The 26893-nt window shown below is 47.0% G+C and overlaps 2 protein-coding genes across 2 annotated transcripts in view; both read right to left on the bottom strand.

The window, feature by feature from the left end:
- Positions 1 to 4187: 4187 nt before the first annotated feature.
- On the bottom strand, positions 4188 to 6263 carry LOC142880418 (transmembrane protein 233). The gene is made up of 4 exons (XM_076014337.1): positions 5614 to 6263; positions 5032 to 5179; positions 4542 to 4626; positions 4188 to 4371 (listed from the first exon to the last, which is right to left on the bottom strand). Exons 1-3 carry the CDS (start codon positions 5797 to 5799, stop codon positions 4592 to 4594), a joined length of 369 nt encoding a protein of 122 aa, XP_075870452.1. The 5' UTR covers positions 5800 to 6263; the 3' UTR covers positions 4188 to 4371; positions 4542 to 4591.
- An 877-nt stretch (positions 6264 to 7140) lies between these two features.
- Positions 7141 to 26893, bottom strand: part of LOC142880412 (RNA-binding protein Musashi homolog 1-like) — a 29125-nt gene continuing 9372 nt past the window's right edge. Inside the window, exons 5-14 of the mRNA XM_076014319.1 lie at positions 25428 to 25469; positions 24928 to 25020; positions 17443 to 17491; positions 14827 to 14909; positions 14423 to 14540; positions 11881 to 11961; positions 11437 to 11493; positions 10381 to 10440; positions 9998 to 10152; positions 7141 to 9862 (exon numbers count right to left, since the gene is read on the bottom strand). Of these exons, the coding sequence (XP_075870434.1) occupies positions 9821 to 9862; positions 9998 to 10152; positions 10381 to 10440; positions 11437 to 11493; positions 11881 to 11961; positions 14423 to 14540; positions 14827 to 14909; positions 17443 to 17491; positions 24928 to 25020; positions 25428 to 25469 (780 nt within the window). The 3' untranslated portion in view covers positions 7141 to 9820. The remainder of the gene's footprint in view (positions 9863 to 9997; positions 10153 to 10380; positions 10441 to 11436; positions 11494 to 11880; positions 11962 to 14422; positions 14541 to 14826; positions 14910 to 17442; positions 17492 to 24927; positions 25021 to 25427; positions 25470 to 26893) is intronic.

The following is a 26893-nucleotide window of genomic DNA, read 5'->3' as shown; positions in this document are numbered from 1 at the left end:
TGGGTATTAAATTGCTGCAACTGTTCAATCATTCATTTATTTATTGTGAATGGGACTTTTTGAAGGACAGTTCTCGTAATTCTCATTATGATTCTCATATGATTTATTTGTCTTGTCGTACGGCGCTTGTGTTGTTAGTGTCTTTGTGGGTTTATTTATTTATTTATCTTGCTCAATCATGTCGCACCGACCACACCTGCTCTGCATCAGCAATCAAACTCAGCCGGTCATCATCAGCTCATCACCTCACAGTATTTCAGCTCCTCTCTGAGCGTCAGCCACTCTTGGTTTGTCCTTCTGCACATCAGGGTGTCTCAGAATCAGTCTGGTTTTAGTTTTGTTTTTTCCTCTGGTGGCTCACAACTATTTTGTTTTTTGTTTTATTCTTTTAAAGAAAAAAAAAAAAAAAAAAAAAACACTGTTGGCATGCTGAAGTCCTTAGTCTGTCACTGATACACCAGAACATTAAAAGCAGAGAAAAACTGAAAAACATACATTTTGAAGATGGAAACATTTCATAATTGCAATCAGTACTTTTTTTTTTTAACTTTAAAAGCAAACCAGCAACAAAAGCACTGATCGGAGTCACCTGTAATTTACTGGACGGTAATGGTTGGGCATCGGTTAAGCAGTCAGTTTGGGAAAGTCTCGGGGCTTTATGTTGCATTGGCAGATGCAATAAGACCCACGTTGCGGCTTATCAAATCTAAAAAGCACCAACAGCCACCTGCTGCCCTCAGCCGGCGGCGCAGCTCCCTGCTGCATATCCTGCTGAACCTCAGCCGCACCTACAAGTGCCGACCAGGGAGTTGTCTCCGTCCTTTGTTTTCCAGCTGTAATTCTTCCCACAGATGAGCCCACACGGCTCTGCTGGTGACGATACCAGTGGCTCTCATGGACCCAAACACACCCACTCGTGTAGTTAATGAGCTTCATACAGAAGACAGAACGAAGAACGAGAACTGCGGCCTTTGTAGTTTAAAAGAAATGACGGTGATGTGAACTTCTGAAAACAGTGTGTGATTTAGGCCATGCAAGAGCCAAGGTCATTTATTGTGTAATTTAGAAATATATACATGATTAGTGCGTAGTATAGCACATTTTGTTGTGTGTTGGGAAATAAAGGAAATGAGAGAAATTCTAGTCAACTTAACAAATATCTTAATGAGCAGAGGAGCTGTTCAGCGGAGAAGACTGGGGGAAAAATGGGAACCATTGATTGTGATATAGAACAGGCAGGTGTGTGTGTGTGTGTGTGTGTGTGTTGTCGAGGTAGAAGAAGCATTCTCACGAACACAAGTTGCAGAGGTGACATCCAAACAGCAAATCAGGACGTTAAACAGCTAAAAAAGAAGGAAAACAGTTCAGTGTTTACACACAAACAGTTAAGTGGGATTTTTCTAGGGGGGAAATCTTCACCTTGCATCCTTCCAAGAGCTCCACTTTCAGTGACCTTGCATGTGGACAAAAAGAGCTAAAGTGGATAAGAAAAAGCCAGGATTTGTACATATATAAATATATATTTTTAATTTCCCCCCTGGTCTTTAATCCTGACCGCAATTAGTCACATCTTTCCTTGAGGGGATTTTCAGTTACCTGTGTGTGTGTGTGTGTGTGTGTGTGTGTGTGTGTGTGTGTGCGTACGTGCCTGTGCCTCCCCACTGCGACACATTCCCACAGTTCTCTTCTTTCCCGCCCTCAGACGGCGGCGCTGTGTCATGGGATCTGGAGGCATCACAGTCTGCTGCTGCTGCTGCTGCTGCTAACGCAGGCTGCAGCTGCCTGCTGTGGCCTATTTATGAGCCCTTCATGTGCTCTCTGAGCCCGTTGGTCACGGCCACCGCAGCCGTGCTGCTCCAGGCGTGCTGGATGGTGCCGTGAGGACAGGTGTTGTTGTTGTTGTTGTTGTGGGGGGAGGGGGAGGGGGGGACAACGCGGCGGCAGGGACAGCGAGTCCTTTTTTCCTGCTTCACTGGAGCAGCACACAGAGGAAGTTCCACGGTGAAGATGCAACAGAGCTTCTATAGATGGAGATAGAGAGATATTAATGATGAAACGTGTTTCCTGACACAAAGTCTGCCTTGATCCGGGGGATAATCGTACAAAGTGCTTTTAAAAGGAGCCTAATCCCTGCAATTATTAGATTTTTTTTCACCCTCTTTTTTTCTTTTCTCATCTTGTTCTCTCACGTTGCTGCTTTGGTGTGACATCAAAGAAGCGGCACCGCTAAGGAAAAAAAAAAAAAACTCAGAATTTTTGCTTTCAAGTAATGAAAGACTGTGGCACGGGCTCACCGACCGCCGCAACCAAACAGCGACCTTGGTGCAGCAGAAGCTCTGAACACACTGCGGCCGACATGTGGAACATTCATCCGCTGGAAATGCAAATGAAAATGTGCATTAGTGGATGATTTGTGCTGCGGGGGGTGTGAGGTCACGCTGTCGCACATGGCACGGCCGCGTTGTGTGTTCTGAAGCTGGTCTGCAGACTCTGGTTGTAACCAGCGGTTATTTGAGTTACTGTAGCATTTCTATGGTCTCCAGTCAGTCTGCCCATACTGACCTCTGACCCCTGACATCAAACGAGGCGTTTGTCTCCGTGCAGCTGCCGCTCACTGGATATTTCCACTGTTTGTCGAGCGGCCATTCTCTGTAAACCGTGGAGATGGTCGTAATGTAAAGATCCCAGTCTGTCACCAACAACCACATTCAACCACATTCAACCACATTCTTCCCGCATTCTTTGCACCGCAGCGAGTCGTCTTCACCGACGTCTACAAGCCTGAATGCACTGAGCTGCTTTGTTTTTAGTTTTTGTTCACAAGCAACTGAACAGTGTACCTAATAATAAAGTCAAGGCACAAAGATCTGCGTTACCATCAATTCTTTTAATTCATAGATAGGATCAACAAACCAACATTAACCCACTTAAGTCAATACCAAATTATCATCAAACACGTTTTTTTTCCTCGACTATATTCAAAACATCAAATCAATTTACTTTCTTGAGGAGTATTTCTTTTTTTTGGACATTTTGCAACTAGAAAAATTGATCTTGTGGTCGTCACTTTGTGACTCACAAAACTTTTTTTTTTAGTTTTATGGTGGGTGCACAGTTTAAAGCAGCGCAGGCTAACAGCTCTTGCTGGCTGCATGAAATGAGTCCTTGAGTTTGACACATGTGCTTTGGATCACCACTTAATTTCCCGTGGTCCTCTGACCATGTGACTCAGGGGGGGTCACCTGAAGGTTCAAGGGGAAATTTTCTATTTTTAGCCTGAGATATACTGTGACATATCAGGCTGCATGAAAAATTACAAGTAGGGCAGGTTGGAGATCAGGGTTCAGGGGTGCACGACTCGGTTGGCTGGATTTAGAAAAAAAAAAAAGACATGTTTACACAACCGTGCATCTGCAGATTGATCTCTCTTCTGTGCTGCATGTGCAGTAAATTATTATTTCCTGTCAACAACCATTTCATAAGAGCGCTGGGATGCAATGTGCCAATATGTAGCTGATGAAAAGAATCTCTGCAACTCGTAATACAATCTGGCGTTTTAAATCACTTCCTTGATGCCAAGCGTTCACACGCAGTCCAGAGCCATGTCCCAGCACGCCAGTGCATTGAGAAAACAGCCGGAGATCCGCAAGATTTACTTGTTACCTGAATTTTCATTTCAGGATCAAGTTCAGCAACAAAAAAAAAATAATAATAATTACATTTGGCTGACAGGAGATTTAAAAGCAATTGTAAAAACCTGAAACAGCAGAGACTGAAATATACTTCATGATAAACTGCTGCAACAAACAGCAATAAAAAAAACATTTTTTAAAATTGGATTAATCCAATGTACTGACAGTTTTCTCTAGTCTATTAATAGTCTGGAGCTGCTGCTGCTGTTAAAATTGAAAAAAAAAAATGTCAGTTTGTTGTCTTCCACATCAGGTGTTTTTTTTTTTTTCTTTTTTTTGATCAGTCTGACTAATGGCAGCATGAAAAGACTTGAAAGAGAACTGTTGCATAATCAACGTTTAGAGCAGAGAACTGTGTGTGTTGCACCAAAAAGAGTTTTTTTTTTTTAATTTTGCAGTCACAGATAAATAGAAATCTGGCATTTGAAAAAAATAATAGAAGAAAAGCTCCCTTTCGCAAACTGAAAGCGGCGATGACATGAAGCACTCAGTGAATACGTTCAACGGATTTTATATAAGGCCGAGTTCTCCAAGAAAAATGAAGAAATATGACATAGACATTAAATGCAAATATAGTCCTTCAAGTCCTTCCTGTCTGGGGCCAATGGCATTAATTTGACCCAACGGTCCGAGTCCACACATCGCACCCAGTCCGCCAGTCATCTTTATTTCATTCCATCTGAAACACAACCAGAAGAGAATTAGAGCAGCAGAGGATTCTCACATTAGCAGTGAGAATGCAGCCTGTCAATCAGCTCCATGGAAATACAACGTGCAAAGCCTCTCACAGACCGTATGGCACAATGCTGGGAAAAGGTCCCTTTCTGATGTCATAAAGGGCGCATATACCTCCACCAGGTTCATGACACCTGACCTGGCCAGGTGTCGTCTCGGCCCTCTCAGTCCTCCTTGTTCCGGTCCAGTTTCCAGACGTCTGAAAGGTCAAAACAAAAACATCAGTTTTAGCAGGAAGCTTATGGAAGGCAGTAAACAGAGGGCTAAATATGCTGTTTTTCAGGAGGTCTGTGTCGTTTTAATTGGTTAATTAATAGTGCACGGCTGCTCTGTTTGGGTCCAGGAGGGAAAATATAGTTGCAGCACACATAACATAAATATGTTGTTTTTTTAATATACTTTTGGAAGTTCTATAGATTTGTTTGGGTGTTTTGCTTTGTTAATGGATAATGAATTAGCAGGTGCTCCACTGGAGTCCAGGACAAAGAAGCCTGCAGTTGGCTGTGGTGTACAACCTTTGAGCTGTGTTTCATGTAGTTTCATGAGTGTAGAGTCTGGAGCTTCAACCCCCGACTTGTGCAACCTGACATTCCACGATACCCACCGTCACTTCTCACGGTGGTGAAGTGAACGATGCAGGTGATGGCGATGATCAGGAGGCCGATGATGATGGAGGCGACCGCCACGTAGAGCGCCATCCTGCCCAGCCGCCTGGAGCCGTCGTAGTCTCCCTGAGAGTAGCTGTTCCTGGACTGGGAGCGAGAAGACACCGTCGCAAGTCACTCTTGACATCTAGACGCTGAACTCTATCAGAGGTTTCAATAAATCCAGCTGTTCAGTGTCGGGGAAAATCTGGAAAACCTCCAGACGAGACTGCAACGTGGCTGACTGCTCTTAATTTCCAAAACAGAAATCACATGCGTTGGTTTGACGAGCAGAACAGGTGTGTGTGTGTGTGTGTGTGTGTGTGTGTGTGTGTGTGTGTGTGTGTGTGTGTGTGTGTGTGTGTGTGTGTGTGTGTGTGAGAGACTCGGTTACATCGAAGTGTCCAAGCACACCGACTCACGAGAGACGCGTAACCGAAGCGTATGAAGTCATCCTGCAGGAAAGCACATCTCTCTCTCTCTCGCTATCTGTCCTTCTTTTAAAAAGGAATCTATCTACCCAGAATTTTCTCGGTGCTCACCATGATGGAGAAGACCAGAGCCACGATGTTGACGGGGTAGGCGGGACAAAAGCAGGTGAAAATAGTCAAGCACAGGTAGCTGCGCAGCGGAGACGGAGGCTCCTGTTCTCCAGTGGAAATGCCGTCCAAGTATGTGCTGGCACTCAGGTAACTCTTCACCTGCGGGTTCAGGCTTCGCAGCGCCATGCTGCCTCAATCAATCAAAACAAATACAAGCAGGTAAGGATTAAAAAAAAACAAAAAAACAATAAGAAACATAAAAGGACTGCAATCCAGTTGGAGAAGTGCAAGTTTCAAAGAGACCCCTGTGGGATTTCAAGGGTTGGTTGTTTGTCCCCGTGCGTCGGTTCCACTCAACCTTGGAGGTAAAAAATAAATAAATAAACCCTGAGGTTTGTGAGGAGACGGCGGGGCAAGGAAAGACGTGGGAGAGGACCACTCACCCCCTCCTCCCCCCCTCCCTCACCCCGCTGGCGGCTGCCCAGGACGCTGGCCTGGGACGTGGTGTTAAGAATCAGACTCTGTTTATTGCCGCCGCCATGGAACTGATCCCTGAGAACAGCTCAGTGTCTGAGTGGCCGTGCAGCTCAGCCTGAAGGAGGCCATTCCCACCAGTGAAAGCAAGAGAAACAGAGGGGGGAGGATAAGACTTGACAATACAAGAAGGAAAGTCATAGTATGGCATCGAAGTTAAAGTTGTGAGACACCAACCGAGACCAAGACATTATCAAGACTAGAGTATCGAGATCAAAACAGACAAATGACAACAAAAACGGGGGGGAAATGCAACTTTGCTTCATAACATTTAAAAATAAGTTAACTGGAAATGAACTCTGGGTGTCACGAACAGAGGATTAAACGGCAGCAGCTGGATTATTTTCCTTTATTATCTGTCATTGCAGTGTTGGCTGAGTCTCGACTGGTCTTGATCAAAAATCCCCAGTCCACCCAGTCCGAGACCGAGACAAGACAGAGTAAAAATGTCCGAGACGAGACCGAGACCCTTAAAAAGTGGTCTGGAGACCAAGCCCAATCTCCTGTACTACAACACAAGACTGAAGGTGGTAATAATGAGCTGAGACTTTGGAATAAAGAGAAGAGCAGCTGTGAAACAATGAGACACAAGGCAGAGGGGGGGCGCTGTAGAGTCTATATTTTAAGGCTTGAAACTTCCTCTTCACCTTCAACACTAAATCTCTCTTTCATCTCTCCTGCCAATATTCATGCTTCACATATTAATTCTGCTATAATCATTGCAATGATTATAATAATAACAATGCTGTGTTGAACCTGTGAATCCATTTTCTGAGTCCCGTCGAGGACCAAAGCACGGGGCAAAAACTTCCACTGTGCTTCATCTTCCATACTTGGTTGTAAACTTCCCTTTTCAATTCAAAATCCAGTTTGAAAACTCAAAATGATCATGCATTTAAATGAGTGTCCACAGCGAAGAGAGAAAAGAGAAGTGATCAGCTGACGTGTCATCTACATACTTGAAAGTGCATCCAAAAAAAAAAATCCCAGTGAAAGGCTTTAGAATAATTTATTAGGATTTTAAAATCGAAATTATCAGAAAACAAAACGAAAAAAAAAAAAAAAAAACAAGGAAGAAAGAAAAGCATTGCTGTAAAGCTTGGCGGGGGACAGCCCAAATCTTTTTTCTTTTTTTTTTCCTTTTAAACATTGAACCGAGCTCACGTCAAGCAGCGAGCTCCACCCACAGCGTTGGCCCTTTTCTCTTTACATCAACACAACAAAAAAAAAAGAAGACAGCATCGAAATCAATATACAAGGGGAACAAGATCTCAGAACAGAAAAATATAGTTTCTTCTTTTTTTCTTTTTCTTTTTACTGAAAATAAGTCTTAATGCCGCAGAATTGCCCACTCGTCGTCTGCTATTACCAATAATAGTACTATTTTCTTTTGTAAGGTAAAAAATAACTTATTGCTTTATTGTAAGTTTAAAAAGTTACAGTGTTGGTGTCCAGCAGTAGTTTTTTTTTTTTTAAATCATTATTATTATCATCATCATCATCACCATCATCACCATCATCATCATTATTATTATTACTTGTGTGTCTTGTCCCGGGCGGCCTGACAGAGGAACTCGCAGCTGTAGCAGGAAGTCCTCCTGCTGCTGCTGCTGCTGCTGCACATCAAACAGTCTGCAGCGCAAGACGCCTGAACAAACAGGCCTCTTGTTTTTAAGCCCACGCTGAATTTGTTCCAGCCCTTTGACTCTCTCTCCCTCTCTCCCTCCCTCTCTTGTTTTTCAGTTGTTCCCTCCAGTCAGTGTGATGAGGTCCTGTGTCAGAGCCACCGGGAACCACACGCCCCTGTTCCATTTCTGGCCCTTCCCCTCTTCCTCCTCCTCCTCCTCTTCCTCCCCCATCAGATGACCACTACACAGAGCAGCAAGTGTATATCATAAACAACGTGGGTTTCAGGGAAGGACAGATCCAGAGATGGGCTGAGGAGGATGAGGAGGTGGTGGTGGGAAGAGCGGACGGACCAAAAGTCAAACAGAAGATTTTTTTTTTTTTTTCAGTACCAAAAAAAAAAAACGAACAAAAAATAAAACATGGCAAACGAAACGCTCCTTCATTGCCAAAGACAAAGTAGTTCCATGTTACACCTCCGTGTACGCACACAGACACGCACTCGCACGCACGCTCACAGCCACATGCACCTTCAATAGTGATAAGAAGACAGAACATGATTGCGATGGGTTTGTTTGTTTGTTTGTTTGTTTTCTTTGAGTGTTTCTTTGTTTGTTTGTTTGTTTGTTTGTTGTGTCTACAATTGCTTCTCTGAGAACGTCCTTCATTTCGCTTTGTCCGCGGCAGAAAACGCCGCGTAAAAGAACCTTTTAAAAATAAAAAATAAAAACCAAAAAGAAAAAACAGTAAGAAGTGAACCGCGCCAAAAAATATATATATAATATTTCCAAAAAAAGAGGAAGTCAAACCCCCGAGATCCCCCGTGAGCCCCTGATTTTCTCCTGTTTTTAAGGTTCTTTCGTTTCGTAGTCCGTCCTTTCAAGGAACTGACGTTTTCATGAAGATGTGAAGAAAAGAGGAGGAGAAGAAGAAGAAGAAGAAGAAGAAGAAGAAGAAGAAGAAGAATGCTTCGTCTTGCTGTGAGAATGATCTAGGCAACGTGATGACTAAACTGTTGTTTCAGTGGATGAGTGTGACAGAAGAAAAACTCCCAGAAGCTGACTGAGCGTCGAAGCAGAACTGGCCAACAATACACACATGGAGCATATGCATATTGATCAAACAAATAAAAAGTAGTGAGATGACCACACGTAGCAGTAGATGACAACCCCCCTTTAAAACGCCTCTTAACCCCAAACCAACCAATGGCATGCCGGCCGGTTCAGCAAACCCCGCCCACCCTGCCCTCACCCCTGCGTCTATGTACAATATCTTACAGGAAGACATAAAAACATTGCTTTAAAACCAATTACAGAATAAAATACCTTACAGATTATCATTATTATGTCAATATTAATAACAATATTACAAAGATTTTTGTTTTTAAAGACTACCAAAATATACATTTTAGTTTGTTTTCTTTTTTTCCCCCATGTTTCCGTGATGCTGGAGTTTAAAAAAGGACATTGTGTGAATTTGTTCTTCTTCCTTCGTTAAAAATGGATTTTTTTTCAGACAAAAAACCCATCGCGCACAGCTTTTTTTTTTCTCCCCAACTCTCTCTGTGTTCACATCAGTAACAGCTTCTCAGGATTTCATGATGAAATGTTAAATCACATTGAAATAAAATTATAATTAATAATAAAAAATAACTCATACAAGTCCTCTGGGTCTTTGTCAAAAGGTGGCAAATGTTTCCTCAGAGATTTTCGTGTAAGCAGTTTTCTTTTTCCCCAGCTTCAAATGAAGAATAATGGGAAAAAAAAAAATCAACAACGGAGGCGGGGGAGCTAGTTATTAGACTACAAGGGGACAAAAGAGGAGCGACGGTGGAGGTTATGTTGAAGTGAGATTAGTACAGCAAAAAACAGAGTTCAGGATGTTTAAAAAGATATTCAGTCGGTGGGTGCAGCCACAGGGAGCCAGGAGGGAGCCCGGGGGAGGCTGTGGCCGGCCAATCAAGTCGCGCCATCAGTGGGCAGCCAGCGTTTCGATTGGCTCATCAGCAGAGGAGAAAGCCCTCCCATCATCCGTGACCTGAGTCTTCTCAGTGGTAGCCATTAGTGAACGCAGTAGCAATCAGAGGACCCTGGAGGAGACACAGACAGGAAATGATGTCATTTCTGTCATCGTCTGCATCCCTGAGTGTATTCAATAGTGTGTGTGTGTGTGTGTGTGTGTGTGTGTGTGTGTGTGTGTGTGTGTGTGGGCGGAGGTGACCTACCCCGAGTCCGTGTCCAAACCCTGTGCTGGGGGCGGGACTAGCGGCACTAATGTAACTGTTGACTCCTGAGTCCTGATTGGCTGCAGCGTACAAGTCAGCCATTGGTCCAGGGCTGCTGGTTCCCAAGAAACCAGCTGTGCGTGAAGGGGTGGAGCCTGAAGGACAGAGCAGAGGAGTCAGGCCTCGTCACAGTCACACACACACACACATACACACACACACACACACACACACTTCTAAAAATATTCCTTTAATTGTCCAAGAAGGACAATGTGCACACACAGTGCCTTAGGCAACCACACAAGAATATGCTCAACACATTCTTTTGTCTCACCACACACACACAATCACAGACACACACACAGACACAATCACACACGTACCTCTAACTACTGCGGCTGCTGCGGCTGCTGCCATTGGTCCATAAGCAGTCAGGGGAATGGCTGCGGGTTACGAGCAAAACAAATTATTGCGTGACGGATGGCGGTCACTGTGCATCGCACACAATATTTATCTATTTTCATCAATTTAACAAGCAAAGGAAAAACAAAAAAAAAAACAGAAAAGCAGCATGAAGCTGAACAGGCTCAACGTAAAGACAGAAACAGCATCTGACGTGAATCTGTTTAGTGGCAGCAGTGAAATATCACCTCCAGTAAATCTGACTTATGGGAGAAAAAAAACAAGCAATTCCAACAAATAGTGGCGCAGATGCAACACAGACACTAGATGGCAGTGTGAAGGCCAAGCCGTTTGAGGACACCCTCTGAAATTGCATTACGCGTGATTAAAACATCCGATGTGTGTGATAATATTGAGGAGGAGCGATGCGAACTGAAGAGGGGACCAACATTCATTCCAGGATGGTTTGCTTTTTGATGAAAAACAGATTCACGGATGATTTAGGCGAACCAGGCTCCAAACTGGAGACTGCAACAGCTCATTTAATTCTCCAACAGTCAGGCTGCTTTTATCTGGATATTCTTTTACCAGCTTCAACATGACGCTGAACCATAAAAGTGCAATTTGTACTCTTGGACAGTAGTAACTGTTACTGATGCACCAATGTCAGATAATACAAATAATACACATACACATATATATACATATATGTACACATATATATAGAACATATATATAGCTATAAATATATATATACATATATATATATATATATGTATATATATACATATATATCCAGGTTCCAATATCCAGTCGTCAGTTTTTTGGCCATTTTTCCACCAGATTAAATGTTTTATTGACCCGGCGAACTTCCTGAGGTTGTCAGTTACCGCAACATTTTCTGGAAAATTTGCTCATTTATATTCTGGCAGGCGCTTCTTTATTTGACTTTCAGCCGCTGAGGAGATTTGGTTTTTGTTTTGTTTTTTGCCGTTGTTGTTGTTTTCGTTTCGCCCTCTCTGCGAGGAGCCACTGACCTGTCAGCTCAGGGGGGTGTGATGATGTCAGGAGGGGGGTCCTCTCTAAATGGAATTCTGGAAAAGGAGAAGGTCAAGAGAGAGAGAGAGAGAGAGCGTTGTAAGTATGGTCACCGTCCAACAGCCGGCCTGCGAAGCTGAGTATACACAAACAGCAAGTTAAAAGTCTTTGGCGTAACGGCAGGCAGGAAGCGGAGGAGGCGGTTATGTAAGGAAATGAAAACAAACACCAGACGAATATAAAAGGAGGGAAAACTGGCGAGACAATGGACGAGACATTAAAAGATGTTTGAGAGTTTTAAAGAGAGTCTGGAGCGTTCACGTTAACGTCTCTCCGAGCAGCCACTCAGTCTGCTGGAGGGAAAACCGTGCAGGAAAACTCACTCGCTCACTCGCGCACAGGTTTCATCACAGTTTAGACTGAATGCCCACCTTGGAACTCACCTGGGAATTGATAAGTGTAACCAGGAGCGATTCCAGAGTAGCTGCGGCTGGTGTAGGTAGTCGTTTGGAAGCCCGGGTAGCCTGTTAGACATGGACAGCGATCACCACGGCAATCGTTAGTTCAGACAAAGTTGGTGGAAATACACAAAAATGGAGCTACAGCACAACATGAGAACATCCACAGTGAAGTCCAGCCTGCTCAGAGCTTCTTAGACCTTCGGACCTTCAAATGTAGTAAAATTTACACCTCACTTTTTTCTCTACTTTTGAGAAAGTACGCAGTAAAACATGCACTTCCTCAAAACCCACCCGCTGTGATGTCACAAAGGGCTATTGCCTGGCTGAGGCTCCCTTCCAAACAGGAAGGTCCAACAAAGCATCTGTTGCAGCAATGATGCTTAACTTAGTCTTTTTTTAGTCTTCGTTTTGTATTTTGCTGGAGGCTGTAAACACCGAGCTAAATATGAATGTGTAACAGTTAACAATGATGTGTTTTGATGGGAGTAGCTTATTTTTGGAGTGTCTGCCTGTCTGAGAGCTTTTTTAGAACAACTCTGCTTCTTAGTCTGCTTCCTTCTGCAGAGTATGCAAAGCTTCTGGACAGAATGCAAGTTGCATATCTAATGTCACAAGGTTGCTTTGCATGTCATTCCTGCAGCAGCCGGTGTTTCAGTCAAAAGGTCTCGTTCAACAGCATCTACGTCGCAAATAAAATCACCCAAATTGAGATTGAAATGCCTCGTTTTCATTCACTTCGGTCCAGAGTTTGTTTGTGTTTAAATATCACAGCAAACGAGGTACATTCTAAGTACCATCGGCCTCAGACTGCAACAGTGAAATCAAACGTCCAGTAGAGGGCGCCAAACTGCCACAGAAGGCCCGTTTGGTTATCAGTTTGTTTTCTCAATGACAACATTTGTCAACAGGATGTGACTCCAGCGTTCGGCTCTATGCTGCCCTTGAGTTTGTGACCTCTAGATTGAAGAGGCTTTGTGTTTTCATTTCCTCCGCATTTGCACGCGACAATTAGCTGGAAGCAAATGAAACACGTTAAGCTGTCAGCAAAGAAAAAAAAAACATTATTAGAAAGGTGTCATTAGATTAAATATTTTTTCCATTTTTAGATTTTTATTTTTCATTCCTGACTCCAGAAAACAGCCAATTTAGCCCTCTGTTGACAGCCTCCTAATACAACAATGCTGTTTAGCTTCCTGCTAGAACTGATTTTATTATTTATTTTTTTTTGTTGTTTTGTTTTGTTGTTTAGTTGATGTATGGTAGTACATGTATGTAATAATTGTGGTGGTAATTGTGATGTCTGTAAGTTTGTCATTGAAAATCTCATAAAAATATTTGAATATAATATAATATAGAACTGATTTGCTTTTGCTGGACCTTATGTCCTGCGAATGTTTGGAAGGGGACAGAACATGTCCTCGCCTCAGAGGGTGAAGCCAACACTTGTCAGTGTTGCTGTTGGGAGGTGTCTGTGAGGTATCAGCGCCCTTTGTGACATCACAAGCTGCGTTTCCATTTCCCCTAGAATATCGCAATAAAAATCGGGTAGCCTTCACACCATTCAATATAAAAACCTGCAAATTGCAATTGCGCTTTGTCAAAATCTTTAGAAATATCGCTTTTATTTTGCGAGAAACTGTCCTGGAAACGCAGCAGCAGAGGGCTGATTTCCAGAGTTCCGCGCTATAGCGCACCGTTTTTGAAAAGGTGAAGGGAACAAGCAGAAGAAGCAACGGACTTTGGACTTCTGGAGACATTTACCGCAATCGGAGGCTGCTGGTGAACTTAATGTTGCCTCCATTGAGCCTTTAAACAACCGAGCATGTTGTCCAGCCATTCACACACGCTCAAATTCACCTCCTAAACTGCTTCACACAGACGCGCCCCCCCCGCCCCTCCCCCCTCCCCCTGCCTCCTGGTTTCTTGGCATAGTCCAGCTCTTTGGGTGAGTTAACCTTTGGCCGGCAGTGGGTTCCAACCTCAGCCGGTGACAGCGTGAGGTTTTGGCTTCGTCGCGACCAGGTTACATCACCAGAGAGGGCTGTCCGAGTCTGTCCGGAAAAAAAAACCTCCAGCAGCGGCGCACACACGCGAGACGGGGCCGGGCTGAATAAAAGCCAGAGGCTCGTGTCTAGGTGTGGGTGGGTGTGTTTGTTTCAGCCAACAGCAGACCGAGACCAAGAGCGCATCAATCGGAGGGGGGACGGGAGGGGGCGAAAAAAAGAACTTATCTCTATGATTCACTGTTTTGTTTTGCCGTCTGTGTGTCACAAGTTGTGCCGGGCGGGATGGGAACGACTCTGCGAGGGGCGTGTTTTTGGAACGAAGGAAGAAAAAAAATAAATAAAACTGACATCCAGCAAAATCAAGGTCTCGCAGATAAAAGTTCATTCACGTGTCGTCCCAGTTGTGTTGTTTTATTATGAGGTTTTAGCTGCGGGCTATTTTCTCACTCATTTGCAGATTTGCGGCGTGCGTGTTTGTCCACACTGTGCGTTTGCTGGAGGAGCAGCCAGGAACTCACCCAGCATGCCTATTCCCAGCATGAAGGCGTCCATCCCGTAGGGCATCACTCGGGAGCGGCCTCTGGCTGAGCCCGTCGGCGTCATCACTTCCTTGGGCTGAGCTTTCTTACACTCCACCTTCAGGAGGTGGGAGGAGCAGAAAGAGAGTGAAAAAAATATTAATAATCAGTGTTGAGGAATGAGTTCCGTGACGACGACGCAGCAGCAGCAGCAGCAGCAGCAGCAGCAGCAGCGGCGGCGGCGGCGATGACTCAAAACACACCCTGACTCAAAAACGTAAGCAACTCATTCAAGTGCCGGAAGGAGGAGAAAAAAAAAATTTTTTTTTGGCCAATTATGCGGCACAAAAGTCAACGTGCACTGACAAAGTTTCCGCTCCGCCGACTCGTCTGCACTGACGTACCATCTTGTTGTTGATCTCGTGGAAGTGGATCTCGCACACTTTTTCCACCACATCTTCGTTCTCGAAGGTAACAAAGCCGAAACCTGCGGGACACAAACACACACACACACACAGCACACACTCACGTTCCATCACTTGACCTCTCCCATTGTTCCTGTCTGTTACATGACGCGGTGTGTGTTTCACAGAAACCGCACACACCCAAACCTCAGTCGCTCTGTACCAGAGCAAAATAATCACACAACTGTATTTTGAACCCGTTTTATGTTTCGTTTTCTGCATTTCCGCGTCTCTAAGCAGGCTGCGTTCAGACTGCAGGCAAATCTGATTCGAAATTGGATTCCTTCTAAAAAAAATTTTTTAGGGCTGACTGTCCACACTGTTTTTAGCAAGTGGCTCTGTTCAGACTGGGCCACATTGTTGACTCATCTGACAGGTTGCTGTAGCTACGATGTCAGGAGGGAGGCGTCGTCCAGCGTAGCGTGTAGTGTGTGACGTCATCTCATTGCAACAGCGGCACTTGTTGCGATGCATGGCCTGGAGCTTGTATGGAGCTACAGTATCCCAACAGACTGATGAGCCAATGAGGTTCCTCCTCTGTCCAGGGACTGCTGCCGTTCTCTACTTCTTCTCTCCGCTCCATTACGGTTACAGCTCCGCACCTGGGATGGCGCTCTCTGGTGGCGCATTGGGTCTTGCGTCGTGCAGAGTGACGTCACGGACGGTCCAAACCGATCGGTGTGTTTGGAGCTGTTCACGCTGAGACACATCTGTCCAAATGCGATTTGAAATCGCCTCCCGAAGGTGGATTCAGTCTCGATCTCATGTGATTGGTGTCTGTTCAGACGACAAAAGAGCCATCCGAGTTTCAATCTGGATGGGCTACATATCGGCTTTTGGCTGGCAGTCTGAACGCTGCTTCAATCTATAGCCAATGACTTCAGTGTCCCGGTGATTCTCCTGATCCCAGTCCAGGCTGTGACGATGACATACACACAGAAACACGTGTGCACCCACCCCCCGACCCCACCCCGCCCCTGTGCATGGATGATGTTTCTGATCATCCCACCTTCTGATTTGCGGATTCCTATTTGCACGTCCTGTTTGTTGACTCGCTGGCGCCCAGACGGCAGGAATTTCTAAATCCAAGAAACGTGAGACTGAGGTGGCTCGCCGCGCCGCTAAGCGCTATTAAATGCCACCATCACGTTGCAGATATGCCTCATCCGAGACGGGAGGAGAGAGGGCGACGACTGATATTATCTGGTCCTCACCTTCCGACGGGTGTCAGGCTGCCATAACACACCGGAGCAGCGGGCCAACGTGCACAGCCAGTTCTCTCGGTGGTTGGTGATTGGTGCGGGGTCGAAGTCGTGTTGTATAATAGTCAGTTTGCTGCCGTGTTTGTATCCGCGCTGGATATGCGGACGAACGAGGCGCTCACGTGCTGCCTCTCGCTTTTCTTTCAGCTCATCGCAAAAAAAACGTTCTTAAATGGGGCTTATGTGGGGCGACAGAACCTCCTCCACAGCAGCTGCCACCCCAAACACACTGGTGACTGTACGGACCTGCCCACCTTCAAATCCCATCTCAAAACCCATCTCTTGAACTGCTTGTAACATCTGATTAATTGTCCTGCATTGCCTGTCCTATTTTGTCCCAAACTTCACCGTCTTCAATTTCTTTAAAAAATTTGTTGTCATTTTTATGTACCCCTACATTTTGATTTATTTTGTAGCTATGATTCTGTGCACTGATTTTATTACTTTAATGCCCTTGTAAAGTGTCTTGGAGTTTTTTGAAAAGTGCTGTACAAATAAAATGTATTAGTGACTCCCTGCCCCTTATTCCTAGTTAATTTGTTTTTTAATTTTATGGAGCAAAGTTGTTTTTTTGAAAATGGTTCAAAATAGTTGGCAAAGAAGCAAAATGTTAAAGAAAATTATGAAAAGACACCTTGCTGAAAATAGATGTTGCTGTTCTGTTTAGAAGCAAACTTGAATTTAAAAAAAAGATACTGGTCGTGTTTTTTTCTCTGCTTTGTTGTCATTTTTCTTTGCTATACAAACTTGGTCTGGTCTCGATCTCAATACTCTCTAGCCTTGATAATGTCTTGGTCTGCGTCGGTGCGGTCTTGACTACAACACCCGTGTAAACACAGTCAGTGAATGGATTGAGCGCAGCCCCGGCAGACGTCAGTAGCTTCCTTTGGCGCCCCAGGAGTTTGCCGTCACAAAGTAGCGACTTTAGAGGGCTAAAGATTCACTTCTTCCTTCCTTTTTTCAGCAATTTGTGCTGGAAAATCCTGCTCTGGTGTCGGCTCCTTTTATCTGCCGCTATCACCCTATCAAAGGCCGACCCTCCGCCCTCCGCCCTCCACCTCCACCTCCACCCTCAGTCCAGCCTTCACTCCCTGAAGCATGATGCTGCTAACCCGCTGGTTCCTGCCCTGCCGGGTGTTAGTGTTGTTGTTGTTGTTGTTGTTGTTGTTGTTGTTGTTGTAGGTCTGCTCGCGCATTAACATAATTTATGTGCGTAGTGAATTGAAAAAAAAGGAGTGGAGGGGCATTAAGGGGTGGGGGGGGGGGGGTGCAGTAACTTCTCACACATACGAACCTCTGTGTCTGTTGGTTGTTTTGTCGAACATGAGCATGGCATCGTCGACCTGCGGGAACAAAAGCCAAAGAATAGATGAGCTTTGACATATTAACACACACGCGCACACGCACACGCACACGCACGCACACACACACGCGCACACACACACACACACACACGCACCATTACACAGCATGGGGTGCTATTGTCCCTCTTCAAGTGTGGAGAGTAAGAGGGGAAAACAGATGGGAGAGGAGGGAGGGAGGGAGGGAGGGAGAGAGAGAGGGGTGAGTGTAGGCTGACAGGTGATGAAGGAGAGAAGAAAGACTGAAAACAGGGGGGAGGAAAAGGGGAGAGAAAAAAAGAGGAAATTAGGGGATGAAGGGCCTCGGCGTGTGTAAAAATAAAAAAAGGGGGATAGGTGGAGGCGAGAAGAGAAGAAAAAGAAGAGGCAGCTTCCCCTTCCCGAGGCGCCGCCAGGAAATTCTTCCCGCCATTCTTTGCTCTCCTCCTCCTCCTCTTCTTCTCCCTCTTCCTCTTCCTCACCCTGCGAGTGTTTCTCACCAACGGCTCACTCGCTACCTCTTTCTACCTCCTCCTCCTCCTCCTCCTTTCATCCGCTCACCCTCGCTAGTTCTTTCTCTCCCTCCCTCCCTCCCTCCCAACAAAGTTTACTATTCCCATGGAGACTCTGTAAAGAATTTCAATTAGGAGCCCCCACCACCACCACCACCACCACCTCACACCACACCCCCCACTCCACAACTCCACACGCACCACAATGAATGAGTAAAGAAGGGAGAGAGAGAGAGAGAGAGAGAGAGAGAGAGAGAGAGAGAGAGAGAGAGAGAGAGAGCATGTGACAGAGAGCGAAAGACAAACTGTGGCAGAAAAAAAAGGAAGGAGGCACAAACAAAAAACGCAGAAAAGTTTCTCAACGGAGGAAATTAAAAAGGAAAACGGTCGTATTTGCGTTTGTGTGGCGGCTCAGCGCAGAACAAAGTGACATGAGGGTCTTTGTCAGCGCGCTCTTCGCTGATTCCCCGGCTTTCCCTCCACTTTTCCTTTTTGTACTCACTCCGCTGCCCTATTCATATTCCTCCCCCTCCTCCTCCCCCTCCTCCCCCACCACCCTTTTCACCGCTTTATCCTCCCTCCTTCACTTGTCCTACCCTGGCAGGGAACTCAGCAGCAGCTTCTGCTCCAGCCCTTTTTTTTTGTTGTTGTTTTTGTTTTTTTCGCTTCAGAAACATGTTTTGAACACACGGGGGGAAAAAAAAAATAGATTTATAGAAAAGAAATCGAGTCAAGACGCTTTTCCCCTATCACATGGACACCCGCGTGGAGTATGACTTCAAGGCTATTTTCATTGGGCGGGCGAGCAATGAAACTCAAACCAGTGTAACATGAGTGGCAGAGGCCCTGTGGATGACTGGGCCAAACCGATTTCTAACCTTTACATCAGATGGGAAACACATCCTGCGCTCTGATTCAAACCAACAGTGTCGGGTGGGGGGAGGAGGGGCAGTGGGGGGTGAGGGTGGGGGGGAGGAGGGGGACCTTCTGGTGGATCAAAGCCACTTAAAAAAATCATGTCAACATTATTTTCCCCCTCTCTCTCCCTCTTAGACGCACACACACACACACACAGACACACACACACAGACACACAGTGAGCGACAAGCCGCCCACCTCCTCCTCCTCCTCCCCCTCCACCACCTCCTCCTCCACCTCCTCTTTTTTCTGTCCTTCATTCACTTTTTATCCCTCCCCCTCCACCTCTCTCCCCTCCCCTCCCCTCCCCCTCCCTCTCATGCTTTCCACCCTTCCGGTCATCCAAACTCAATGACACAGCAGACGGCCGGGGATCAGGACAGTAAGCAGACAGCTGCAAGCCAACATGTTATCACGAGCGCTGCTACACGCACTGGCTAGCACGGGCTAGCCCAGTTAGCCGCCACGTTTCGCGCCAGTCGCCGCCCACTCTACCCCCCCGACCTTCCGGGACCGAAGTGACTCGTCGCTTTTCCATCCTTCCTTGCTGTGATCCGATGTTTTGCGCTGACTTCCGAGGTATTCGCTCCCCTGCGTGTGACCTTAACGCCGCCCCCACCCCTACCCCCCCCCGTCCTTGCCAGAACCAATAAGAGGGCCATCTCCAGTGTCCACTGTCCAGGGTGCTGTAAGACAATCTGATTGGGTAGCCATGGGGGGGGGGGGGGGGGGGGTAGAGGGGGAGGGGCTCTGACATTGACTGAGGTGAAGCAGGAAAAGCAGGAGTTTAAAAAAGAAAAAGTTAAGGTCATTTTTTCATGACGTTCCGACTTTCTCACATGTGACTGGACAAAGGTGGACTGTAATATCCCGCTCAGCTTTCTTCCCTTTCTTTTTTTTTAATAACGAGGGTGGGGAGGAGGGGGGGGGGGGGGTGGCGGCTGGTGGCGCTGCTGCTGCTGCTGCTGCTGCCGCCGCTGCGGCGTTTCGAAATATCCCGTTTTTACTGAAGCGTGCAGCTATTGTTTGAAGACCAAGCGTTTGCTGACAAGTCCATTACTCTATTTGCCAGATTATGAAAGGTGGCATTCACATTTTTTCCCCTCCTCTCTGTCTCCTCACATCTCCCTCTTTCATTCTCCCGCAGCCTGCCTCTCTCTTCCCCTGGCCGGCCATCTCTCTCTCTAAACAGGCCAGCGGACAAAGTGTTCAGTCAAGCCTCCTAATCGCCAGCTCACATGGGTGAATGGAGGCCCAAGTTTTTCCCGTCTGCCCCGTCCACGCTGCATTTTTCATCTTATCCACTTCTTTCCCTGCTGCTCTGCTGCTGCTGCTGCTGCTGCTGCTGCTGCATTCTGATTTGATTTCAGGACAGGGGAGCCGCAGCCTTGTTTGTTTGTTTGTTTTATTGATGCGCCGTTGTGACATCCTGGGCCGACGCTTATAGCCGTGTTTAAAATTAAATTTGGCCGATAGAGATGTTTTTCTGCCGCTGCCGCGGTTTGTTTTGTTTTCGGTATTTTTTGCCTTTAATTCCTGGGAAACAGCGAGACAGCAAAGCCTTACACAACCCTGGAATAATCACAAATGTAATCACGGGGAAATTATGGAACAACTTCTCGTCTCGCATGAAAATGATTTACTTTATTTGCAAATGGCCGCCCTAAAAGACTTTTTGGCCCGAGACGCGGCTCCGCTGCTCGATAAGCGACAAAGAGCAACTCCAGCAATCAACACAACGGCGTCCGTGAAAACACTGGCAAAAAAAACATCTTGTCAGGTCGGGAAGATTTCAGAAATACAGTGCTTCGCTCCAACACCAGTGATTTTACAGCCGATTCCCCACGAACAAGTGCAAAGGGCGCGAGAGGCTGAAATGTTAATTATCAAATTACCTTCGTGCAACAAAATCTAAGTGATCCACACTAGCTGAGCAGAGTCTGGCCTCTTGCAGCAGCTCAATCTGCCCAAGGGAGGTGACACGACCTTCACCTCAACACTGAGATTTAGTTCTTTGAGAGAGAGAGAGAGAGAGAGAGAGAGAGAGAGAGAGAGAGAGAGAGAGAGAGAGAGAGAGAGAGAGAGAGAGAGAGAGAGAGAGAGAGAGAGAGAGAGAGAGAGAGAGAGAGAGAGAGAGAGAGAGAGAGAGAGAGAGAGAGAGAGAGAGAGAGAGAGAGAGGCTGCCGTGGCAGCAGGTGCTCGGATGTGTTCTGGAAAAAAAAAAGAAAAACGAAAAAGCCACAATGGCCTTTGACTCTCCACAGCCTGAAAAAAAGGAGAAAAAAAACGCCTGACCTGACTGACTAGTCAGCTGAGCAGCCGTTCCTGAGCCGTTTGACCGAGTTTGTGTAGGTGCGCTTTGAAGGAGCGGACTGTAAAGAAATCAAACAACAGCAGCGTGCATCAAAGAGCGGCGGGAGGAGGAGGAGGAGGAGGAGGAGGAGGAGGAGGAGGAAGAAGAGAAGGAGGAGGAGGAGGAGGAGCCGTAGTGCACTGGTTGGCGAGGCGGTGCCACAGTATGAAAACAAGCAGCACGCCGAGCCCCCCCCGCCCCTCCCTCCCTCTCCCCCTCCTTCCACTCTAGCCTGCACCTTGCAACCAGGCTCGGATAATAAACAAGGAATACCTCCCGCTCGGCTGGAATGTGCCGTGGGACCCGCCGCTATCCTTGATACAGCTCCGGCTCTCACGTGTCCAAACAGTCCAGATATTCCCTCATCCTGCGCGAGGCCTCGCCAGGCCTCAGACGCCGCGAGAGCGAGCGAGAGAGAAAGAGAGAGAGAGAGCAAGGACGGCATCCGGCACCGAGCTGCAGCAGCTGCTTTTTGTTTTGTTTGCTTGTTTTTTTCTTCATTTTTTTTTTTTTTTTTTTTTTGAACGAAAAACGTAAGCGGCCCGAGTGCGAGCGCGACACGTCGCCTCGCAAGGAGTTAAAACTGCGCGATGGTCGCACGCCAAATCCAGATCAACGGGGATTGGCCAACCCAGAATTAGGAATTTAAATTTAAACCGTTACCTGAAATATGGTAATTACGGCCCGACAAACGTGAGGCGGACTGAGAGGAAAAAAACACGTCCAGGCAGGAGGCAGACGGTGATCCGTGCTCGCACACCCGGCCGCCACGTTAGGATCAGCCCCAGTTTGATGACGCCGTGATCAAACAGAGAAGCACAACGCAAAGGTCCCACATTATTCCCACTGTCACATCTTTGTTGTTCGCCTGCCTGTAAAATAAATTATTTCAAATATGAAAATGCATTGGGCGACACGGTGGTGCAGTGGTTAGCGCTGCCACCTCACAACAAATAGGCTTGATTTGCGGGCCTGGGGCCTTTCTGTGTGGAGTTTGCATGTTCTCCCAGTGTCTGCGTGGCTTCTCTCCAGGTTCTCCAGCTTCCTCACACAGTCCAAAAACACCCATGTGAGGTGAATTGGAAACTCAAAATTGTCCGTAAGTGTGTATGAACTGGCGATGAACTGGCGACTTGTCCAGGGTGTCACCCTGCCTTCACCCTATGACAGCTGGGAGAGACTCCAGCAGACCCCCACAACCCTGAGTGCAGGAAGAAGCCGGTATTGAAAATGGATGGATGGATGAAAATGCATTGGTGGCCACCACCAACATATTTCAGCTTTGCTTAAACTGTCCAATAAAGATAACGTTAAAGTCCCAGTGATTGTCACATCCCGCAGGAAGTGAAATTTGTCCTCCGCATGTGACCCATCATCCCCTGAGGGAGTGGTGGGCAGCAGCAGTGCCACACCCGGGACTCAGTGGGTGATGCAACCCCACAATTCCAACCCTGAATACTGAGTGCCAAGCAGGGAGGCAATGGGCACCATTTTCACAGTCTGTGGTATGAACCGGCTGGGGATCGAACCCACAACCTACCAGTCTCAGGGCGGACACTCTACCCCTGAGCTAAACTCTGTGGAAAAATATTTTAAAGTATAATAAAGCATTTATCAGCCCTCTGTTTGAAGCCACCCATCAAAAAAAGCTACATTTTATCTCCCTGCTGAAACTGATGCTTTCTTGGAACTTCCACCTTTTTCCGACCAGAAACAAAAAGCCGTCTCGGGGGGCGGGGGCGGAGCCAACATCTAGCTATCTGGGGGAGTAGCCATTAAACTGGAGGTGGCGTGGAGTGCCATTTGTGACATCACAAGGGGGCTGATATGTCCAGAAAGGCGTTCTCCCGCATACACGCGCACTTGCTGAACTTTTCCCTCCTCTCTGGGAAGTTCAGTGGCAGGTGTTGCGCTGGAAGCCGTCGCTGAGGTGAATCCCCTTCATGCCTTTGACAGCAGCTCCTTTAGTTTCTTTCAGTCGGTGCACAAAAGTACACAAGCCCGCCTCCCTCCCCCCCTCTCCCTCCCTCTCTCCCACCGCCGCGACGCCGCTGTCACACCACCATTGCGACGCCACAACAACGCGCACAGACTCACACACTTATTTTCCATTCATGCAAATTCGTACTTCTTACACGTCTTTTTTTTTTTTTTTTTTTACAGGGGAAACAAACAAAAAAAAAACCCTCTACTGGATTACAGCGGGACAATGGGTGAAAGCAGGTCACCACGGCAACAAGCTGAGAGGGGGACTGGAGCAGGGTGTGTGTGTGTGTGTGGACGGAGGGGAGTTGGTGTCTGCAGTGCTGGTTTCAGGGGGGCCAGAGAGGTTGGGGAGGGAAGGGGGGGGGGGGTGAGGGAGGGGTCTCTTACAGGAGCAGCTGTTGCATTTGATTAGTTAATACTGATGAGCCTGAAATCTTCTCCAACACGCCTTCGGAGCGGCGCCAAAGTGGCAGCCGGTTAAAGAGTAACCCGACATTTCATGGCCGATTGATAGTCGGACGCCGTAACGGCCCGTCAGATCGCCGCTGTCCCCCCTTTTTCTCACCCGCACGTCTCCTCCTCACTGTCTCAACATTCCTCCCTTTCTCTGGCCTTCAACCCCTCAGAGTTCCCCCTCCTTCCCGCTCCATGGGGGGTTTGCTTCTTCCCTTTCAGCCCCACCGCCCACCCACCCCTCCCTCACCCGCTCTCCTCCTCCCCTGGCCACTCATTTGCCCCCTCCACTGTCCACCCTCAACCCCACCCACCCCTTCTCCCCACAGCATGTGTTTGCCTTTCACCAAATTTCATTCAAAAGGAGCCTGGCCGAACAAATGCAGCGGCCGAAAAAAAAAGAAGATGGTGGGAGAGAGGAAAAAAAGCTGCACGATGTGATCGGAAAAAGAGCTAAACAGCCACGGAGGAGAGTGGGATAAACTAACAAACTAATAATACGGCAAAGCAAACCGCTGAGAGATCACACGGCGTCTTCTTTTCCTTCCGTCAACTTGGCTCTCTTTACGCTTGCCCAAACTTTAGCTGTCTTCTCTCACTGCTACTCTCACAGTGAATTATTGTCTGATGCGTCTGAATCAAACAACTTAAAAGAGGAGAATGGGGTGCAGATGGAAAGAGAGGGACAAAATCTATCAAAAGCGCAGCGCAGTGTTTCCAAGGGAAGAGAACTCGTGCTCTGCTTTCACACGCTGCTGGGTTCCAGGGTCGACAATAATCAACAGTTGGAGGGAGCTTTCTTGAAAACAACTGAACCTGAGTCATTGGCTGTTTGCTCGAAAACAGAATATCAAAATAGAGCCAAATATGTCCAGTCAATAGAAGAATGAATAGAAAATGCCACTGGCAGTGAAGCCAAAGTGGTTGAAAGGCCTCAGGGTGAGCCAAAATAGTTTGAAGCTAATCTGCTAAAGCATTGGTGACGCTGCTCGACAGACGAAAGACAAAAATCTGACACGAGCCGCTGACATACGATCAGAATACTTCAAAGACACAATATATCAAATCCACGAGATCTGCAGATCACTACGGATCTTCTGTCACTGCGTCTTTCACACCGTCTTAGATCCAGCAACTCCCAGCAGAGCGCGGCTCAGAGGCGAGGTCGGAGGAAACACTGCGCTGAGGGAGACGCGAGTTGACGGCGGCTTGTTTACCTTTCCAAACTGGTCGAAGTAATGCTTCACATCTTCTATGGTGGTATTAACGGACAGGCCTCCGACAAAGATCTTCTTTGTCCTCGTCACCAGCTGGCAACACAGCGACCGAGAGGAAGAAAGAGAAGAAGAGGGTGATGATGATTGACACTTGACCTCTATTTCTATTTATCTGATCCTTCGCAGACTGAGCACCTTTGAGCAGCAACCTTTTTTTTCCTTTTTCTAAATCATCATGTGTGTGTGTGTGTGTGTGTGTGTGTGGTGGTGGGGGGGAGGGGCATCCGATCTTAGCGGTCGGGGGAGGGGGAGGGGGAGGTGGAGAGGGGGTCACGGCAAAGGGTCAAAGGGTCAAGACGGACAAGTGGATTGGCGCTGGTCGCCCCCGTCGCTATCTGTCTCTGAGAGCAGCGGCCAATCAGAGGCCAGAGTGATGAGGTGTGACAGGGTGACATCATCAGCACGGCCTCCTCCACGTTAACCCCTTCAGTGCAACTCACCTTAGGCTGAGCCCGGCGGGGGAACGCCACCTTTGGGTCGATCTGTGGAGAGGCGAGAGAGAGAGAGGAGCTGAGATTAGACCGGAGGTGTCGGATGCAGCAGGAGAAGATTTGTTTTGTTCACACTCCATGATGCCGCGCTGGAGATCGGCTTGCAGGTTCTGACGTCGCGACGCAGGGGGGAAAAAAAACAAAAAACATGTCGGGCTGCTTTATCACACGTGCAGGAGACTCCTATCAGAGAATCAGCCGGTGGTGCTCGGTGGCGGGAGACGTGCATGTAAAGCGTTTGCCGCCAGGGTTTTCCCTCAAATCTGCTCTCCCCCTCTCTCTCTCCCTCCCTCCCTCCCTCCCTCCCTCTCTCTCTCTCTCGGGAAGCAAAACGTGACGGAAAGTATTAATGCAAAGAGAAGGGTCACTTCTTTCCCTTTGACACAAGCTGGGCTTTCATGGGGGCACAAGGCCAAAACAGAAATAGCTTGTTTTTAAACCAAATAAGCTTCTACGGCTACGCGCACACACTATGCGCACACTATATCTTCAGTGTGGACGGCCGAACGCAGTTCTGGAGCAGGTGAAACTGCGGCAACTATTGCAACATCCCGGGCTGCACCGTTAATTCACCTCAGCACAATGTAATTTACTACTGTTAGGGATTGTCGTTGGGTCATGTCTCTTTACTTAAGGCTGCTTACTTGTTATTACTGTTGTTTTAAGCAGATTAAACAGGAAAATGGGTTTGAAAATCCTAAAAAGCATACATTTTGATTTTAAATGATCATGGATTAAACATGCAAAGAGGAGAAAAGAAGCTAAAACAATGAAACACTCTACCGCTCTGCCTTAGTCTGGAGATTCACTCGTTTTAGAACCTCTTCACTGTTTATCCTGCGCTTGCGTAAATAAGCGACGCCGTATTTTTGCCCTTGCTGCCGCTCAGTTGTCACCCCGTCGACTAACTAGAATCACTTTCAACACGTACACAAGCGAGTGTGTGAACCAACCCGTCCTAAAATAGAACATATGCTAATCTACAAGAATGTATAGAAGACCCTTGTTTACGTAAGCCCGCCTCTCCCGCCGCCACCCTTCCCAAAAAAACACAACAAAAAACAAACACGACAAGCAGACGTCGCACGTCAAAACACACAGTCAGGCGACAATGTGTACATTTACAGAACTGACGCAACGTAAATGTGTGTTATCCGCAGCTAGCTGCTGCTGCTGCTGCTGCTGCTGCGCGGAGCCAAAATGAGCTCTTCACACCCTGTGTACGTTCTCAGATGGATGTGTGTTTTCCTTAATTCTCACACATGCAGACAGGCTCCAGTTTTGGATTAGCCAGATTTGACTGTATCCATATTCCTCCCGAGCGGGATGTCTCGGCAGTGGTCAAGGTTACAGATAAAATTAGAAGCAAATGAGTTTTGAATGAGCTGGCCTTTAATAACACTAAATATGCAAAG

This window comes from Nelusetta ayraudi, unplaced genomic scaffold (assembly GCF_046127955.1).
Source record: "Nelusetta ayraudi isolate G7.1 ecotype Tasmania unplaced genomic scaffold, CSIRO-AGI_Nayr_v1 ptg000168l, whole genome shotgun sequence".
Taxonomy (NCBI): Eukaryota; Metazoa; Chordata; class Actinopteri; order Tetraodontiformes; family Monacanthidae; genus Nelusetta; species Nelusetta ayraudi.
Note: the sequence above shows the minus strand (reverse complement) of the source record. Positions and strands in the feature narration are given on the sequence as shown.

Bases quoted from the DNA above. Each gene is read 5' to 3' on its own strand.
- LOC142880418 (XM_076014337.1), bottom strand. From the start codon at position 5,799: ATGGCGCTGCGAAGCCTGAACCCGCAGGTGAAGAGTTACCTGAGTGCC. The intron at 5,180-5,613 runs GTGAGCACCGAG...TCTCGCTCCCAG, and splicing joins CTCTGGTCTTCTCCATCATG to TCCAGGAACAGCTACTCTCA. The intron at 4,627-5,031 runs GTGGGTATCGTG...TTGACCTTTCAG, and splicing joins CACCACCGTGAGAAGTGACG to ACGTCTGGAAACTGGACCGG.